This window comes from Mirounga angustirostris, unplaced genomic scaffold, assembly GCF_029215605.1.
Source record: "Mirounga angustirostris isolate CCGP_5_RB_7025 unplaced genomic scaffold, mMirAng1.0.hap1 SCAF_15, whole genome shotgun sequence".
Lineage (NCBI taxonomy): Eukaryota > Metazoa > Chordata > Mammalia > Carnivora > Phocidae > Mirounga > Mirounga angustirostris.
Window position 1 is genome coordinate 62,856,792 of NW_026991723.1, and position 19,564 is coordinate 62,876,355.

The following is a 19,564-nucleotide window of genomic DNA, read 5'->3' on the forward strand; positions in this document are numbered from 1 at the left end:
AAACTAGAAATCAGTAACAGAAAGATAGCTGAATGCAAAGAGCCAGGAGGGATCTTAAAAATCAGATAGCCTGGTCATTTCCTTCTCCAGATAAGTTAAGTAACTTGGCTAGGGCTGCACAGCAAGTCAATGCCGGAGCCTGGAGCAGGACCCCATGACCTGCTGCCTGGTCCAACCTTCTTTTCTCTACTCCAGATACCACTCGGGAGTTTCACATGTAGTGCTGCCGGCTTTCTAAAGGGGGTTCTGCTCTCATTTTCCTCCTGTCCTTGGAGAGTATATGGAATTAGATTCATAGAAGAAGAGAAAGTGGGGGGAAAAAAAAAAAAACAGTTAAATAAAATCTCTTTTTCCACTCTCTTCCAGTTAGTAGTGTATGTGCTAAAAGGAGGTAGGGGGATGTGTCGTGACATCAGGATCATGCCGCCATCCTTGACTATCTGTGGGAAGGAGGACTGCTTCCTTCTCCCGGACTTTGCTCCCAAGGAGTCCGATCACAGCACAGAAACATCCAGGGCTTCATAGAATCCAAGGCCTGGGTGGGATTATTGAGAAAGAGGAGCCAGGACTCTGAACTGGACCTGATGTTATAGGATCCTAGAAAGTCAGGGCTGAGAATTAGAAACCTTCAGGTTCAGCCCCTTTCCCCATTTTATAAATATGGAAGTGGAGGGCCAGTGTTAGTTCCAAGGATCATAATCGTTATCAGTATCATCGCTGTCGTAATTTGTTAGATATCTTCCTTATGTCGGGCCCTTCAAGTATATCATCACGTATAATCCTTCCAACAGAATCTTGGGGAGGGTATTATCCCCATTTTACAGAGGAGAAAACCAAGGCTTAGAAAAGCGAAATAATTTATCCCAGGTATCTACAGGCAGAGCTACATTCTTTCACAAAATAGGGGTCTGGACAAACCTAGGATTAAAGCAGCTGGGCCCCTTGTCTGATGGTGTCTTTTGTTATTTCATGATGTCTCTTGGGAGAGCACAAAGGGAAAAAAAAGAGACCCAGTTAAGACAAGTGCCTCATTTCCTCCTATCTAAGTAGTTCCTCAGTCAGCACCTGGTGCTTGCTGGCTGTTCCTCCGCCAGCCAGGTTAGGGCATTGTGACAAACCTAGGCACCCCCCTGCCTATTCTTTCACTGCACGATATTCAACAACTTACTGGGGGTCAATTATATGCCAGTCACTGGGCTGCTGACAAAACATGGGACCAAACACACACACGGAGACCTCCAATTAGAGCAAAGCAAGATGCTTTTTAAAACTATGCCACAGGCTACCAGCTAGGAGCATCAGACATATTAACAGCCAGGAAGTGTAGGAGTGGAAGTCACAGGGCCATGTTTAAGTCCTGGCTGGACCACTGTTGGCTGTGTGCCTTGGGAAAGTCTTAGCCTCCCTGAGTCCCCCTGAGCCTCATTTTTCTCATCTGTAAAATACAGATTAAAATCCATACCCCAGGAGGAACTGAGAGAAAGGCACAAACGCACCCAAGGCTGCGTTAGGGCACATACGTACATGCGTATTTCTGCAGATCTCTTAAGTCTCTGTATTGTTGGTTGTCCCTTGATTATTGTCTTGCTATATCAATCTTCCTGCCAAAAGCAGGAAAGACTTTTTCCTCCAGTGACTCAAGCAAAACCCTGACTCTACCAGAACATCCAAAAGCTGGACAAGGACTATATTCCTACTTGTATCTTTCTTCTGGGATCCTTTAGATCAGCGCCATCCAGTAGAGTCTTCTGCAGTGATGGAAATGTTCTACACCGCACATGGCTTTGGAGCACTTGAAATACGGCCAGGATGGCTGAGAAAATGGGCTTTATATTTTATTTAATTTTCATGAATTTAAGTTGCCACAAGTCCTGAGTCTGATGGCCCATGGCTGCCTGGGCCCTGCTAAGGAGACACCGCCCCCCTCCCCGGCCTGGTTTGTTTTACCTCACAGAAATCCACCCGCAGCAAGCAAAAATCATTCTCTTCTCCTATTGGTTAATTCTGTGGTTCCCAGACTCCAGTGTGCATGAGAATCAGCTGGAGATCTCCATAAAACAGTCTCTCCTACCCTCAGAGTTTCTGCTTCCGTAGGTCTGGGGCGGGGCCCAAGTTGTTCATTTCCGGCACATTCCCAGGTGCTGCTGGTCTGGGGACTACACTTAGCATCTGGGGACGAATTAGCATCTTAGAGACAGCTGTGCTTTGGTGGAATCAGTAGACCCTGGAGGCCTACTTGGACACAAACCTCTGGGCTAATGGTTCTTCTCAACAATGGCTGCTCTTTGGAATCCCCTGGGGAGCCTTTGAAATTCCTGAAGACCAGTCCCCCACACCAGACCAGTTAAACTCGAATCTCTGTGCGGATGAGCTAGACACGGTGTTTTTTTTAAACTTGATTTCAGTCTTGCATCAGGATTGAAAACCACTGCACTAATGGGACTTCACCAGATTTCTTTTGTCTGTTAAGAGGTGACAAAATTTGCTCTGTTTACATTGTGAGAATCAGATGAGACTAAATGCAAAAAAAAAAAAAAAAAAAGGTTTTATAACCGTGGGACCTAAAAATGAGGATTTAGGCACTGACAGTCTTGGCAAAGCCTATTTGCAAATGGGGCTGCCGTCCCCGTGGAACTGAGCTAATGAGGCTCTCTGTGGTTTGCCTTCTAGTACTGTCCCGCTGAACAGGCCGCTGCAGGAACTGATGCTGAGCACGTGCAACAGTTCTACAATCTCCTGACAGCCTCCATCGATGTGTCCAGAAGCTGGGCAGAAAAGATTCCCGGATTTACTGATCTCCCCAAAGAAGATCAGACGTTACTTATAGAATCAGCCTTTTTGGAGCTGTTTGTTCTCAGACTTTCCATCAGGTAATTATGATGATTTTATCTTTTTTTTTTTTTTAAGTTCTCCCCTTGCTTTGAAGAAGTTGTGTTGTGTTTGTAACGGAGTCATCGATGAAAAGTTTGCTCAGGAAAGAAATAGGAAGTATGGTCAGGCGTGAGTGAATCTGGGCCGTGGGTGAGAGCACTAGCCTGGGAGCCAGGACTCCCAGGTTCTAGTCTCAGTTGCAACATGGACTTGCTGTAAGACCCTGAGCTGGTCACTAGCCTCCCCTGAAATTCACTTTGCTTTGTGAAACGAGGAGGTTAGATCTGTTGATCTCTGAAGCCCAGGGCAGTTCCAACATTCTGCGATTCTAGGAAGATTCTCTCATGGTGCATAAGGTATTTCCTGGCAGGCGAGTATTTGTTTTGAACATTGCATTTACCTCATGGGTTTCTATTTAACGAGTGACTGTTCTAGTACGCCAGATGGGGCTCTAAAGAGTTCCCACAGCTTCTCAACCCCCAATGTTTACTCCAAGAGAATAGCTTCTGGATCAAAAGATCTGGTCCAATGTATCCTACTCAGTGACACCAAAGACAGAGAGGCAGTGATTTTCCAAAAAGCTGGAACCTGGGATCCAAGCTTCTCTCCAAGCTTTTCCTGCAGTGTTACCAGAAACTCTTGTTTGAAGTGCAGATTGCCGTGCCTCATTCTCAGCTATTTTGGTTTGGAGCTACTTTGGGAAGAAGTCCAGAAATCTGCATTTTTAACTCATGCTCCCATGATTCTGATGCCAGCAGCCTGAGGTCCAGGTTTTAAACTCTAAGGCTGAACCATTCTGTCCTGCGTGTGCCTCTGTGGCAGGATCTGTAGGAGAGACAGAGGTGGAGTTACATCTAGGGAGTCAGCATTAGCATAATTACAGCCAGTCTGCTGTGCACAGAAGCCAAGCCAGCAAGGGGACTGTCCTCCATTAGGCAGGCAGCAAAGGATTAAGTAAGGGATGCGCTGTATGTAGGCGGGTGCCTCATACGCACTACTCACCAAGTCTTCTCCAGTGCCTGCTTCCAGGAACAGCATATACCTGGTGCTAAGGACATAATTGCTAAGTGAATGAATGAATAAAGCTACTCATCCAAGAAGCCCAAATCAAGAGATATTAACTTGTTAGCACAATGAGCTGAAAGAGAGAAGTATGTAGCAAGAGATTGGAAAATTAAAGGAAAGGTAAGATTTAAGTAAGGACCATAGAGAATTCAGAATTAGTTACGCCTAACACTCATTGAGCTCCTCTTAAGTACCAGGCCCTGTGCATGGGCCTTCAGATCCTTTATTGAATTCCCACAACAATCTTAGGAGGTAGTAATCAGAATTCCTGTTTTATAGATAAGGAAAAGGAGAGCTGAAAGGAGTCTCCCAGGCCCCACGGCTAAGTGGTAACGTCTTGGTGTTCCAGGGCACTTTTCATGAGAGAGGAACGAGATGATGATGGACATAATATAAACTATCAGGCAGGTTTAGAAATAGCCCTCCACAGCCCCACTGCTAAAAGTACAGAAGGAGACCTAAAACAACGCGTACTTTGACTTTGCGTCCCTTTTTATTTCTGTGATTGACTTCTGGCAGTTGCAAGGACTTGGTGTTCTTAGAGTCTGCACAGTGGAATTGTAGTGTCTAGTCTCGGGTCTTATCAGTTTTTGACATTTAAGAATAAGAGGGAGAAGTCCTGGCCAAGGAGCCCTGAAGGGAACAAGCTCGCATTCACTACAGAAAGAGGCGGTGCCTGGGGCTTCACTTCCATCCTCCCAGAGTGCCTGCTCCTCTGCGTCCCATCCCTGGCAGGACAGAACCTGATTTGAGTAATAAGAGAGCAGGGGCTCCCCACCCCGCCCCCCAGCTCTCCAGGGCTGCCACTCACCCAGACAGCGCAGACAAGTGGCGGTGGTGGGTGATCCCAGGAGCACAGTCTTGTCCATCAAGAGTATCCAGGAAGGTTCTATAGCACCAGGCCAAACTCTGAACACTGTCCCATGGCTGTTTAGGTGCCTTTGTGTTCTGATGTTGGACAGACTGAACACACCCATTTAATGTGTCTCTATCTCCCACCCCTATGACTTTGTCTTGTAGGTCGAACACTGCTGAAGATAAGTTTGTGTTCTGCAATGGACTTGTCCTGCATCGACTTCAGTGCCTTCGTGGATTTGGGGAGTGGCTCGACTCCATTAAAGACTTTTCCTTAAGTTTGCAGAGCCTGAACCTTGATATCCAAGCCTTAGCATGCCTGTCAGCACTGAGCATGATCACAGGTAAGCACCACCCTGGCCACCGAAGTGACCGTGTCCCCCTTCCTCTCCTTTCCTGTGTTAAAGGTGGATTCTGGCTTTGGCTGTCACACACACACACACACACACACACACACACACACCAGAAGATTGGGGAAATGACTGCCACTTAGAGCCAGCCTTGGCTTGCCGTAAATAAAACCAGCATGTTGCCACATCCCTATGGAAATGAGTGTTGAGTCCAGTGAATCAACAAGTGCTCACTGATCTCAGCACTCTGCTCACATCAGTGGGTTTTCGGAGACGATAGCACACATTCCTGGAGGAGCCAGAACATGCACACGAATGCATGTGAGACAGGGTGCTGTGCCATGGTGGGGCGAGGGAGTGAGTACAAAGGTGGGGCTGTGCTTCTCAAAAGCGGTAACATGTTAAAAGCATGGATGGTCCTTAATAAAAGCACAGGATATCTCCAGGCTAAAATGGAAGGACTGAGAATTCTAGGGATACATAAAAATTTGCTAAACCCATTGAGTATATGGCTGTCATAAGTTTCAGGAAGGAAATGAGTAAAAAAAAAAAAAATAGAGTGCTGGAAAGTGAGACTGGCCTGGCAGGGAAGGGTGGGGCGAGGCATGAAGAGCCTTTCACACATCAGTGAGGAGGTCTGAGTTCATTCGGGGAGCAGTGGGGATCCGTGGAAAGTGTCGACCAGGGGAGCATCAGAGCCAGGCTTGCATTTTAGGAAGAGCTACCCTGACAGCTGGTTTTGAGCACCAATAAGAGGAAAAAGGCCAGAGCAGCTATAGGAGCTGTGGTTTAAGAGGAGAGCCAATGAGGCTTACATCTTTGTATGTTTGTTTTACTCACTAAGTAGAAATTAATAGATGACGATGAGCCCAGGATACGTGAGGGCCAGACAGTCCCCAGCTGGACATATTGGGCAGCTCAGTGCAGAGAACACCAAGAAGGAATTAGGAGAAGGTGGTGCCAGTCCCACCTCTGCCGCCAGCCTGCTGTGTGTCCTGCAGTTACTGCTGCCCGGCTCACCGCCCTTTATGTGGAGATCTGCTCAGGGAGGAGGCAGTTTGGCATAGCAGAAGCACTTGGACTATGGAATCCAGCACCCCCAAGTTGTAATCTGGGGCCCTGTATTTAATACGTGTGTGCTACTCAGTAATGCATTTCATTTCTCTGGACTACAGTTTCCCCATCTGTAAAATGGGGATAACAACACCTATTCTATGAGGCAGCAGTAAGGATTATGGGAAAGTAGGTTTGTGATGTAGCCAAACTGGATTCGGAAGAGGCACTCGATCCACCTACATTCCATCCTGGAACGGTGGTGACAGGGACCCCCTTAAAGTAGGCACATGCCTGCCCCTCCCCCTTGAAAGCCCTAGGGAGTCCAGAATCAAACTCAGTGGCATGAGGAAGCTGATGGTGGCTTTAGGGGGTGTTATGTTTGGGGAATATCTCCTTGGATGCTTGAGAGGCTCAAAGGAGGACACTGGTATTATTGAAGAAATGAAGCTGCACTCGCCCAGCGCTCAGGCACAGGCCCCCAGCCCCCCACCCCCCGTCCCCCCGAAGTCCTTCGTGGGGTAGTCCCAGTCCCTTCCCCCCGGTCCTGCCGGCCTGGGCAGAGCTGTCCTAGGTGCTGTGGTTAATACCCACAGGAAAAATAAGCTCCTCTTCTCTCATTTCTGCACCTTGCAGTACTTTGTGATTTGCTGGTTGGGAGGGGGGTTGAAATGTATGAAAGCATCGGGAAATGGCAGAAAAGGTGATGTCTGGGAAACAGCAATGTGCGTTGTTGCAGATACTCATTTCCATTTGAATATGGGCTCCCAGGAAATCCTGACTTTGGAGGAAGCTCCACTGATGGTGGGGCTGTGATCAGCTGGGCTACTGGCATCAGAAAACTCATCCCAAAATTGTCTGCTCCTAAACCACAAGGAAGAACTCATGAAAAGGAAATCTCTTTTTCAGGAAAATTAGGAAGAATCTGGGCAGTATTAGAAGTTGGCATACACATGGCTTTTATTTTCTACTTCTCTTCTTCTGCTTCTTCCACCTGTTTCTAGGCCTCCTTGTGAAAAACTAGGTGGTGAGGTGGGGCAGGAAATGGTTTCTTTCAGATCACTCTCATTCCTCACAGTTGTGGTTGTCAAATGTTTTTAAGTCCCCAATTTATCTGCCCTAACTGTCTCCTTTCACCGGTGCCCCATCCCTGACGTGGGAGCAACAGAAATGCTTTGCTTCTGATGGGATACCAGTGAGGTGAGGTCTGATAACAGTTCATTATGTTTCATACATAAGAAGACCCCCAAACAGAAAGTTAGTGTGGAATTACCATTTTATAAGTATCCATTTGTTTAAATAAATATTGAGGGCCTACTATATGCCAGGCCTGGTGTCAGTCTCTCAGGATGCAAAGATAAGCCATGCATCAATTCTACTGTCAGAAAGGGTATAGCCTTCTAGGAAGTCGTATGTGATTGGGATGCAATGAACTCGATGTGTGGTGGTTAGTGTCCAGGTCCTTAGAAGCAATAGATTTGGTGCAGGGAAAGTCCAGATTACTGCTCACTTTTTTCAGGCAGAGAAAGTGGATGTGCTGGTCATGAATGACTTCCCAAGGAGGTAGCGTGTATCCATGGGAAGATGCAGAGGAAGGACATTCCAGATCAAGGAAACAGCAAGTCCTGCTTGCTCCTTTGGGGAAAAGCAAGTACAGTGGTGTTGCATTACACATGTGTTAAATCCCACATATAATCTGGATAGGAAGAAGAATCAAAAGAGTGCAGGCTATCATACTTGAAGAGTGTCTGTCCTGGAGTGAGCATGAGACAGAGACTTCATGTCCACAGTGGGTCCTAGGCTCTCTGCTTCTGGTGGCGAGAGCTGCACTTTGGGGAAATTTAAAGGATTTTCAGGGAAAAGATTGGTTCAATGTGGTATCTATCTTATAGCCTGGTATGATGATCTAGCCTCAGAGTAAAATGCCTTTCCCATGCAGTGAAAAGGGAACTAAGATCGGAAAGGCCATTTTAGACCAGATGGTGGAGGGAATCTTGAGTGCCCAAATGCCATTTGGCATCACTACACTAAAAGAATGTTCTCCACGGCTTTCTTTTCCCTCACTTTTCTCAAGTGAGAAAATGACTCCTTTCTCTTATGCCTGTAGTCTTTTTCCTGGTCTTGTTGGAACATGAATTCTAAGATTGAGGAACAGGAAGGAAGGCTGAACCAGGGACAGAAAGCAATGAACAATGACGGAGAAGGGCCAGGCAGGTGGCTGATCCTGCCATACCCTCCACCACCTGTCTTCCCAGAGCTCCCCTGCTCATTCTAAATGGTTACCTGGTTACCCTGTTTTTATATCCCATATAGCCATCAGCTGCATTGCAAAGAAAACTAAGTGTAAAACTTGACAGGGCAATATCATTTTTTAAAAAGGGGTAGGGATTGTCTTGGAATTTGGAGATTGGAGATCTGAGTTCAAGTCTTCACTCTGCTACTTCCTAGCTGTGCAGTCTTGGGCTAATTTCTTATGTACTCTCTCTCTTTTTTTCCTTACACTCTCTGAATCTCAGTTTTTTCATTTTTCACAGAGATGATCGTGTCTACTTGTAGGTTTCCTATAAAGATTAAATGAGCTAATATGTACTTTGAAGAGAAAAAAAATATTAGACAAACCTTCATTATTATTATCTTAAATGTTATTTTCTTACCCCCAGGAAGAGCTAGCTATTCTCCTGAGAATCCATACAATTTCCTGCATCCCTACAATTGCACATACACATTATATTAAATAATTTATTTGTGTCTCTTCTTCTCTAACTAGACTGTGGGTTTCTTGAAGGGCAGGAAGAGTCTTATTCATCTTAATAATTACTTTGGCATTTAAAAATGTCTTGGCACATGGCAAATACTGGTTAAATGAATGGGTTAATTGTGAACTTCAGAAAGTCTCCCAAATTAGGAAAATTAATTATTATTTTTTTTTAAAGATTTTATTTATTTATCTGAGAGAGAGGGAATGAGAGACAGCACGAGAGGGAAGAGGGCAGAGGGAGAAGCAGACCCCCTGCTGAGGCCCGGGACTCCAGGATCATGACCTGAGCCGAAGGCAGTCGCTTAACCAACTGAGCCACCCAGGCACCCGGAAAATTAATTATTTTTAGCCCACCACTTTGTTGTTAGAAAATAGTCTGAATTCCTGAGGACTACCGTATTTCAGTTCAGATTAATTCAGTGATATTTATTGAGCATCTGCTATGCGCCAGGCACACAATCCCTCATCCTCAAAGAGTTTGTGGTCTCCTTGGGGAGACAGACACATATTCTAATAAACCAAAGACAGAAAGACTGGGAATCACTACCACAGCCTCAGCACAGACTGCTGACCAGCTTGTGGCTTCCTGATCAGCATGGGCTCCGTGTCTCTGGGGACCACCCTGCAGTAAAGGCTGTTACATATGCAATGAGAAGTAGCAGTGAGATGACTTCCCCAAGAAGTGGAGCTCAGAGCAGAGCAGGAAGGTCCTGGTTGTTGGTGTTAGCTTTCCTCTTTGGCTGCAGCCGTATACTGTTGTCTCCGTGTTGGCCTGTGCCCTGAGACCTGCTCGGAAGGAGAAGGAATTGCTTGTCTTTATTGGGTCTCCTGATGGCTACCATCACCCTGTCCTCATCCCCTGCTGCTTGCCAGGAGGAAGAGAATCTGTTTCTTGTGTGTGCCCAAGAGACAGAACCGGGAACTGTAAAAATTCAGCTCAATGTAAGAAAAACTTTGTAATAGAACTATCTGATACTGGGACAAGCGGCATTGGGGAGTTATGTTTATGGAGACTGGATGAATGCTGGGTGCAGACTGGCTCAGGCATCTCGTAGGGACCAGGATTGGCCAGAGCAGAGCTTCCCCAGCTTTCGTGTGCATGAACTCACTAAGCGTCTCGTTAAACTGCACATTCTGATGAGGCAGGTCCAGGGCAGGGCCTGAGATTCTGCATTTCTAGCAAGCTGCCAGGTAATGTTGATGCTGCTGGTGCAGGGACCACACTTGAGTAGCAAGGGACAAAGAAAGCTAATGGTGATTAGGATTCCATGAAATTAACAATAGCTACCATTTTAAAATACCCCGTGCCAGGCACTGCGCCAAGAGCTTTACATGTGCTCTATTGTTCAATGTTGTTTAGTAAGTAGATTTGGAAGGACCTGGGATGGATTACAGCAGAGATGGGAAGCAGAGGGACCAGCCAAGAGCTATGGAAACAATCTAGGTAATAGTTACTGAAGACCTAGCCCAGAGGCAGTGAGAGTGAGAGGAGGAGCTCTGCAAGGAACATCACAGAGATAATAATCAAAGTTCTTGCAATGGATTAGCTATGATGGCCAGGGGGTGGAATCATTAGACAGGGTTATGAGAGCGATGGCGAGGGCGGTGAAATCCTTCATAGGCACTCAGAGAAGTGGCTGAGTTGAAGAAGATGTTAATGAGTTGAGTTTTAGACATAGAGGATACTTGCTAATATTTTTTAAGTACTTAACTATATGCTGGCATTGTCCCGAATACTTCACATGTATTAATCCATTTAATTCTCACCACCACCCAAGAGGCAGGTACCCTCATCAGCCCTATTTTACAAACGTGGAAACAGACCCAAGGTCAGCGGGCTCATTAGTGGCCGAGCTGGGTTTTATATCCAGGAATCTGGCTCCAAAGCTTCTAATGTGGTAGGTTTTAGAGTTTGTGAAGTTCTTTACCACTGTGAGCTGCTCATTAATTTCCAACTTGCGTATTTATTCTGAGCAGCCTACGTGTTTAGTATCATTTAATCATATTTTACAGGTCATTGTTCCTCCATGTACATGTTCATTGAACAGGTAGTTACTGGTGTCTCCTATGTAGTAAGCTTGGTGCTGCAGGTATAATAGTGGGCAAACACAGCCCATGCCCCCATGGAGCTCCCATTTAATGGGGGAGGCAGGCAAGAGTCAGATAAATATCTGACTTCGCCCCGTTACATCCTTCAAAGGGAAAAAATAGAATGCCTATAGGAGAACATGATCTAAACTGGGAGCAAAAAGGAAAGTTCCCTTGAAGAAAAATTTGATGTGCATACAGGATGAGTAGATCTTAACTAGGTGAAAAGGGAAAACCATGAGCACAGACCTTAATAGCTATATTATTTCACTCAGTCTCTCCCTCTCTCTCCCTCTTTCCTCTCTCCTATTCCCTCCCTTTCCCCCCCCCCTCCTCCTCCCACCTGCCTCCCTTCCTCTCTCAGCACGGATAGCTACAATTGTATAGGAATCCAACAGTTTCTTTAGATACCAACACCACACGGGTCAGGAATATGATCTGTTGTCTGTCTGTCTGTCTGTTTTGTTCACTGCCCTACCCCAATAGCTATACCATTGCTAGGCACAGAATAGGCACTCAGTACGTATTTGTTGAAAGAAGTAATTAACCAATTAGTTAATCAGGTACACAGAAAGTAGGAAGGAGTTACAGGGAGGCTGAATTCATCTCAGGATGAAGAACATTCTAATATGTTGTTCAAGGCATCCTGGTATAATAGAAACATGTCTGGACTTGGAGCAAAATAAATTAGCCATTTGCTAAATTTGACTGTGGGCAAGTCACTTAACTCTCTGAGCCTAAGCCTTCTTATCTGTTAAATAAAGATCATCTTTGTCCTGCCTGATTCACAAGGATGTTGAGAGGGTGTGATAAAATAAGGTAAGTAGAAGAGTATAATATAAAGTGCTACTAAGCATATTGTTATTCCCTAGCTGGTGCCGGGCACTGTCTTGGTGACGACGTCTCGGTAGGGATTTTTGTCTTGGGTGGGAGTGTGAACTAAATCACTCAGATCCTTTCCAACTCATATGTACTACGGTCATGACACATAAATGCGTTACTTAACCGTTTCTATAAGATGCGTCTTAAAGGTTTGGATGCAGAAAGCTGAGTTCAGAATCAGAAGTATTGGATAAAAATGATGTAGATCAAAGAGCAAGAAATGCTGGAAGAGCTTGTTTTGTTTGATGGTGGACAAAGATCTTACACGAAAATCTGTGTGTGATTCTCTAGGAAGGGGGAAATCCAAATGTCCGACTTCCCCCAGATTTGATGGAGTCTCTGTCTGTCAGCACTGCAACCATGTTTACCAGGCACCAAAAAGAAAGAAGGTCCCTTAAACTAAAACGTCAGTGATTGGGGTTTTAAGGAATTTCAGATTACTGGGAAGGTCCCCCGCCACTTGGTGACTCCCTGGTGATTTGGAAATCTCGCTGACTGCTGGCAGAAATTTGCATGGAGACTGAATTTTTATCTCAGCCCTTTTGAAAAAGTAAAGAAACCACAAATCCAGTAGCTGTTCGAAACAACAAAGAAGGTGCCTTTGGCTTCTAACAGGAGTGTCTCTGAATTCCTCAAGGAATTCCGGGCCTAGGGTTGATCCAGCTGGCAGGGAGGGATCGATCTCCACTTGAATTCACTGAATAAATAATGGTTGCCATAGTTATTGAGCAGTCACAACTGGTTGGAGAGCAGGGAAAACTCTGAGGCACCTTCTGTGAGTTTGGCCATGAGAAAGTCTAGTTATAAGGTTCCATAATCAAGCCCCTCCCCAAATGCAGCCAACACCTTGCTCCGTTTCTTTATCCTGAAGATGAATACGGGATCTTGAATATAATGCAAGACATGGGGCACTGAAAGGAAGGCAAAGTTTAAATCAATGGATTGGTATTTTATTCCGGGAAAAGGCATCTCTCCCCGAGTTGTGAACCTAATTTGATATAGCTTGGTATTAATAGAATTTACTATCCACAAGATGACTGTTTGATCATGTTACAGCTGCTAGAGAGACCAAATCCCAGATTGTGCTATGTTAACAGGTTAATATACAAATACTGCTAACTGGGAAATTTTAAAAGAAAGGAAAAGAGTTAGCTGACAATCTCATAAATTTTCTCACTTTTCTGTTTCCTTTGACCCTTCTCTATAAGCAGAAATAAATTTTGCATAGCTGTCATCACAGCTTAGATACTATTTTATATTCTTTCTTTAATGTGGTATTATATATTTTTTTCCATGTTGCTTCATAGCCTTCCTATTTGTCCTTTCTGATGTCTGCAGAATCTTCCATTATGTGCATATATACCATTTAGCAGTTTCCCTATTCTTCCACCCCTTATCTTTTTCCCATTTTTTAAATAGATACTGCTACCCCAAATGTCTTCATGCTTACAGTTTTAGTCTTCTGCTGAATTTTGCCTTCAGATAAATTCCCAAGAGTGGGATTCCTTGGTCAGAGCCTATGAACATTTTACAGCTCTTGAAGTTCACTGCCAAACTTGCAGTCTGCTTTTTTGTGTTTTGGGGGGCGGGGGGGTAAAACTTTAGGAAGAACACCGTTGCAGGCAGAATTTCTCTTGAAGTTCACTCCTGGGTACATCTTTTGAGACTAAACAAAGGGACTATGTATGCAGTAGAGATAAACATAGAGGACAGGTTTGCACCTGGGCTGATTAGCTAATAGTTTCCTGGGAAAAGCAAAATCGTGCCCTGCAAAGCTTGAGAAGTAGGGCACTCTGCCGCCTTTTGTTTGACCCTGCAGTTGCCAGCCGTTTGCCACGCGGCAGGCGCCGTTGTGGGGACTGACTGTACCACGGGTGTAACGCGCTGCCGTAGGCAGAAGGCCTTCACGTAGCAGCATCTTAGTTAAGCCTGACAATAACCCGTGGAAGTAGGTTTTATTGTAGTTGGGCTTTTTCTTTCAATTTATTGTGTAATATTTAGGACACACAGAAAACGGGGCGCCTGACTGGCTCAGGCTGTGGAGTATGCAACTCTTGATCTCAGGGTTATGAGCTTGAGCCCTACACTGAGTATACGGATTACTTAAAAAATAAAATCTTGGGGGGCCTGAGTGGCTTAGTTGGTTAAGTGTCCGACTCTTGATTTCAGCTCGGGTTGTGATCTCAGGGTTGTGAGATCGAGCCCCCGCATCAGACTCTGTGCTGGACGTGGAGCCTGCTTAAGATTTTCTCTCCCCTTCTCCCCCTCTCCCACCAACCTCCCCCCGAGCCCACTCTCACGTGCCTACGTGCATATGCACATGCACACTCTTTCTCTTTTAAATAAAATAAAATAAAATCTTTAAAAAAGAGACATACAGAAAGGAACGAAGAAGAATACAATAAAGACTTGTATATCTACCACCCTGTAATCCTCATTGTCCTAGAAGGACACAGAACCTCAAAGAGATGAGGTCACATGGCTAGTAAGTAACCAGAACAGAAACCCAGCTCAGCTCTGTCTGGCAGCACAACCAGTGCCCTCTGCTCTATGTGAGACGCCTGCAAGGTACAATCCAACAGAGATGCTGCTGGCAATTTTCATGGTTGTAGTTTAATGTGATTATAACACATCAGAGCTGGAAGGACCTGAGAGGTCATTACATCCAGCCTCCTTTTTTTTTTTTTTTTAAAGATTTTATTTATTTATTTGACAGAGAGAGACACAGCGAGAGAGGGAACACAGGCAGCGGGAGTGGGAGAGGGAGAAGCAGGCTTCCTGCGGAGTGGAGAGCCCGACGCGACGCGGGGCTCTATCCCAGGACCCCGGGATCATGACCTGAGCTGAAGGCAGACGCTTAACGACTGAGCCACGCAGGCACCCCAAGCCTCCTCCTTTTAAGATAAGCCTTAAAGAGGGAGGAACTCACCCAAGTCATACACAACTAGCCAACCTAGGGAAGAGTGCAGAACTCCTGGTCCTTGGGCCTCCTTTGATTTAGGGCAAGAGAAGAAAGAAATGTCTGGGTCTTGCTTCATTTTGCTAACTGAATCTTTTTTGTTTTTGTCTTAAGGAAATAACTTCCCTAACAAAAATATCCCCAACTGAGGATTAGGAGTATACTTATCTTGATGAGCACTGAGTAACGTCTAGGACTGTTGAATCACTGAACACTTTTGTACGCCTGAAACGAATATAATGCTGTACGTTCATTATACCAGAATTTTAAAAATTAAAAAATACATACCTCCAACTGAAGAAATAAATGCAGGAAAAATTAGACACGGTCGCTTGATTTCCCTTTGGAAGGATGTCTTCCATCCCACAAGAATTATTCTTTTACATGTAAATATATTAGAGATAAAAAAACCCTGACTGAAATAAGTAGGGCCAAGCCCTCTCTCAGTAAAGAGGCTTTAGTATCTAAATGCTGAGGGAGAGCAAAGTGATTTGTGCTGGACGTGAGGCTCCTTTCTGATTAAAGAAACAACATTACTCTGGGGCAGGAGGACACAATCTTTGGGACTTTGGGAAAATCACTTAACCTTAAAATAAAATAGGAGATCATAATATTTAACATGGGGATCCCTTTATATCTTGTTTTATAAAATACGAGATACAGGTGTTCATGTCTTGCTACACTGGGCCTCTTCCTTTCTTTTTGACTTTTCCATCTCCACAGCAGGAAGATGTGTGTATTTTGTACAGAGCGCCAGGTGTAGGTCAATAGGTGTTTCGAGGGGGGCCAAAAACAAGGAAAAGAAAAGCTGGATTCTTCTCAGTGCTGGTTAGCATGAAAACACAAGAAATGTGCTTTATGCTGGTCTCGTGGGGCAGCCCTTGCATTAGCAAATGGAACTTACAGACCGCCCCCCTTCCCCACCTGTTAAGATGGGAACATTAATTCATTTGCCTGGATGTGTTTCTTTGTCACTCTGAAGAAGAGTTGCTTCTTGACAGGGCTTTTGTAGGATGATGTCTGCAAAATAATTACCACTCTGTCATTCATTCAGTGTGACTGTGGGCCAGGAACGGTGTGCTTCGCCTAAGTTGGTCCTTCTAGAAACCCTAAATTAGGGATGATCATTACCTTCATTTTATAAGGAAACTGGGACTCAGAAATTAAGAGGCTAACTCAGGGGCACACAGCGAGGAAGTGGCAGGACTGGGATTCAAGCCCTGGTGCCGTTTGATACCAAAGGCCATCAGTTACCTCTAAGAGGGAGGCGCTTGGATTGTAAAATGCTATCCCAACTGGTGGAAGAAGACACAGGCCTCAATTCAGGATGCAAAGTCTCTTAAGATGGGCTGTCCAGGGGCACCTGGCTGGCTCAGTCCACTGAGTATCTGCCTTTGGCTCAGGTCATGATCTCAGGGTCCTGGAATCTGAGATTGAGGCCCACATAGGGCTCCCTGCTCAGCGGGGGTCTGCTTCTGTCTCTCTCTCTCTCTCTGCCCCTCCCCACCCCCACTCATGCTCCCTCCCTCCCTCTCTCTCTCTCAAATAAATTAAAAAAAAAAAAAAAAACGATGGGAGTGCCTGGTTGGCTCAGTCGGTAGAGCATCCAACTCTTGATCTCAGGGTCATGAGTTCAAGCCCCATGTTGGGCATGGAGCCTACTTTAAAAAAAAAAAGAGAGAGAAAAGCAAGAACAGAAAAAAACAAAGTCTCTTAAGATGTAACCGCTTCCTGAACTTGCCCTTTTCTATCCCTCTGCAGAACGACATGGGTTAAAAGAACCAAAGAGAGTGGAGGAGCTATGCAACAAGATCACAAGCAGCTTGAAAGACCACCAGAGTAAGGGACGGGCTTTGGAGCCCGGTGAGCCCAAGGTCCTGGGTGCGCTGGTAGAACTGCGCAAGATCTGCACCCTGGGCCTCCAGCGTATCTTCTACCTGAAGCTGGAAGACTTGGTGTCTCCACCTTCCATCATCGACAAGCTCTTCCTGGACACCCTGCCTTTCTGAACGGGAGCAGCCAGAGCGGGGAGCCGCCTCAGTGGCCAGCACCTACTTGCTAAGCAGCAGAGGAATGGGTCTGGACACCGACCATTTTCTGTCCTTCCTTAAGAGAAAAAGCAGCTCCTGTAGAAAAGACTTTTTTTTTTCTTTCTGGCACTTTTCCTTACAACCTAAAGCCAGAAAACTTGCAGAGTATTGTGTTGGGGTTGTGTTTTATATTTAGGCTTTGGGGTTGGTGTGGGAGGGGAGGGTATAGTTCATGAGGGTTTTCTAAGAAATTGCTGACAAAGCACTTTTGGACGATGCTATCCCAGCAGGAAAAAAAAAAAAAGATAATATAACTGTTTTAAAACTCTTTCTGGGGAATACAATTATAGTGGCTTTGTATTTAAAAACAAGAACAGCCAAGGGTTGTTCGCCAGGGTAGGATGTGTCTTAAGGGTTGATCTTTAGAATACACTTCCTCTATCAAGGGTATGTATGTGGTGCAAACAAGGCAGAAATTCTCTCTTCTTAATTTCTCTCTTCCTTTATTTTATTTTAACAAATGGTGAAAGATGAGGATTACCTATAAATCAGACATAGCAAAATGATAATGGTTGTTCGCTTCCATATACAAGTGCAATTTTTAAAGTGCTGTCTTACTAAGTCTTGTTTATTAACTCTCCTTTATTTTATATGGAAATAAAAAAGAGGCAGTCATGTTGGCAAATGACACATGTTAATTTTCCTAGCAGAGGCTTTGTCCACCTGCCCTGTAGAACCCTTCTGAGGTACGGTCCATCTAAGATTTTAGGTCATTCTTAATGGATCCAGATCTCTGCCCTGACTGTCCAGCTGTCCTGAAAGGGGCTCAGATCATAAAATGGATTGCATACAGCTGTTTCGGTTGTGTTCTATCAACCCAGACAGAGTTCCCTAAACTTGCTTCAGTTAATAGCAACTGACTGACACATTCATTCAGAAGCCCCAGGAGCATTCAGTGAGTCTCAAGTGTTTGATCCCTAAATAAGAACATACAAATAAGTAGGAACTGATCATACAGGGTAAACACCAGAGGTAATACGATTTTTAAAATATATATAATTTAATTTTTGTTATTGGTTACAAGGACAATTTTGGAGAGCAAGCGAGTCTTACTTAAAAAATAATAGTATGAATGTGACTACTAGACCGGATTAGTGGGTTGCGTTTCAACATTCCGTGTTCGTACTCCCTTTTGTATGTTTATACTGTCGATGCCATATTACTATGAAATAATTTGTTGCATAGTGTCCTTATTTGTATAAACATTTGTATGCACGTTATATTGTAATAGCTTTGCCTGTATTTATTGCAAGACCACCAGCTCCTGGAAGCTGAGTTACAGAGTACTTAAATGGGGTGTTCACAGTGACTTGGATACACCAATTAGAAATTAAATAAACAAATATATATATAAATATAGCAGGTTACATATATATATATATTTATAATGTGTCTTTTTATTAACCATTTGTACAATAAATGTTACTTCCCATGCAGTTATTTTATGATTCATTTGCAGTGACTTTTAAGGCAGTACTGTTTAGCACTTTGATATTAAAATTTTGCTTATGTTTTGCTAAATTCGAATAATGTTTGAAGATTTTTAGGTCTAAAAGTCTTTATATTATATACTCTGTATCAAGTCAAAATATCTTTGGCCATTTTGCTAAGAAACAAACTTTGAATGTCAAACTGATGTCACAGTAGTTTTTGTTAGCTTTAAGTCATTTTTGCTTTAGTCTTTTTAAAGAAAAAATAACAAAACTATGCTGTTTATATTGTCATTAAATTATACAATCAAACAAATGCCAAATGAATTGCCTAATTGCTGCAAAGGATAACCCAGTAGCAAAGCATATATGTTTTTCCCCCCAAGATTCATTCTGATATTTGATCATGTATTATGTTTGTATGAGCTTTTATGAAATATTATTATTTTTATATCCAGGTGATAGGGTCTGCAACATTAGGCTCTTGGAACATTATACTTGTCAACTGGTGCCCCACCCTTCGAAACTCACAGAGGAGAAAACTAAAAAGTAAAAATTGCCCAGGTCCAACAGGCTAGTACCAGAATCAAGACTAGGACCTAATTCTCCTTTCCATAGTGTTTTTACTCAACTTATTTCATCTATAGGAAAACAGGCTTTTAAAAATAACCACTAATATTTACATTTTATCAGATAACCATGAGTAAAGTAGTACTTTTGCATTAATTTTTTGAGCGTATATGCAAACATAATAAACATTATTAAATATCAGGAAAGCTAACATTTCATACAAGGTAGCTTCAGACCAAATTCAAATTGAATTTGAATAAATTAGAAATACTGTGCATACATAACCCTTTTGTGCACCATTAGTATTGGAAAGTTAATCCTTGTTTTCTGTCATGTCCATAAAAGAAAAACAAAACAAACAGAAAAACCAGAGCCCTGGAGAAATGCTGTTACTTTTTATTTTTACACCCATCAGATTTAAGGAAAAGACTTTTTAGCCATGATTCGTTGGAAGGAATGAAGGTTTTTAGTTATAAGTCCAAACACTAGTGTTGAAAATAAAGGTTATAGCCAGTGTTCTTCTGTCTTCCATAGTTGTAAGAACTATGAGAGCCTCCCACGTAATCCATCAATTCAACTCTCTTCTTTTGTCT

General features: G+C 43.9%; 1 protein-coding gene across 2 annotated transcripts in view; it reads left to right on the top strand.

Moving 5' to 3' along the window:
* The window catches only part of NR4A3 (nuclear receptor subfamily 4 group A member 3), a 36,562-nt gene extending 19,494 nt beyond the window's left edge, over nucleotides 1-17,068 (top strand). For both annotated transcript variants that reach the window (XM_064580125.1, XM_054509324.2), the window contains 3 exons: nucleotides 2,671-2,870; nucleotides 4,957-5,135; nucleotides 16,643-17,068. In XM_064580125.1, coding sequence (XP_064436195.1) covers nucleotides 2,671-2,870; nucleotides 4,957-5,135; nucleotides 16,643-16,890 — 627 coding nt within the window. In that variant the 3' untranslated portion in view covers nucleotides 16,891-17,068. The remainder of the gene's footprint in view (nucleotides 1-2,670; nucleotides 2,871-4,956; nucleotides 5,136-16,642) is intronic.
* The last annotated feature ends 2,496 nt before the right edge of the window (nucleotides 17,069-19,564 follow it).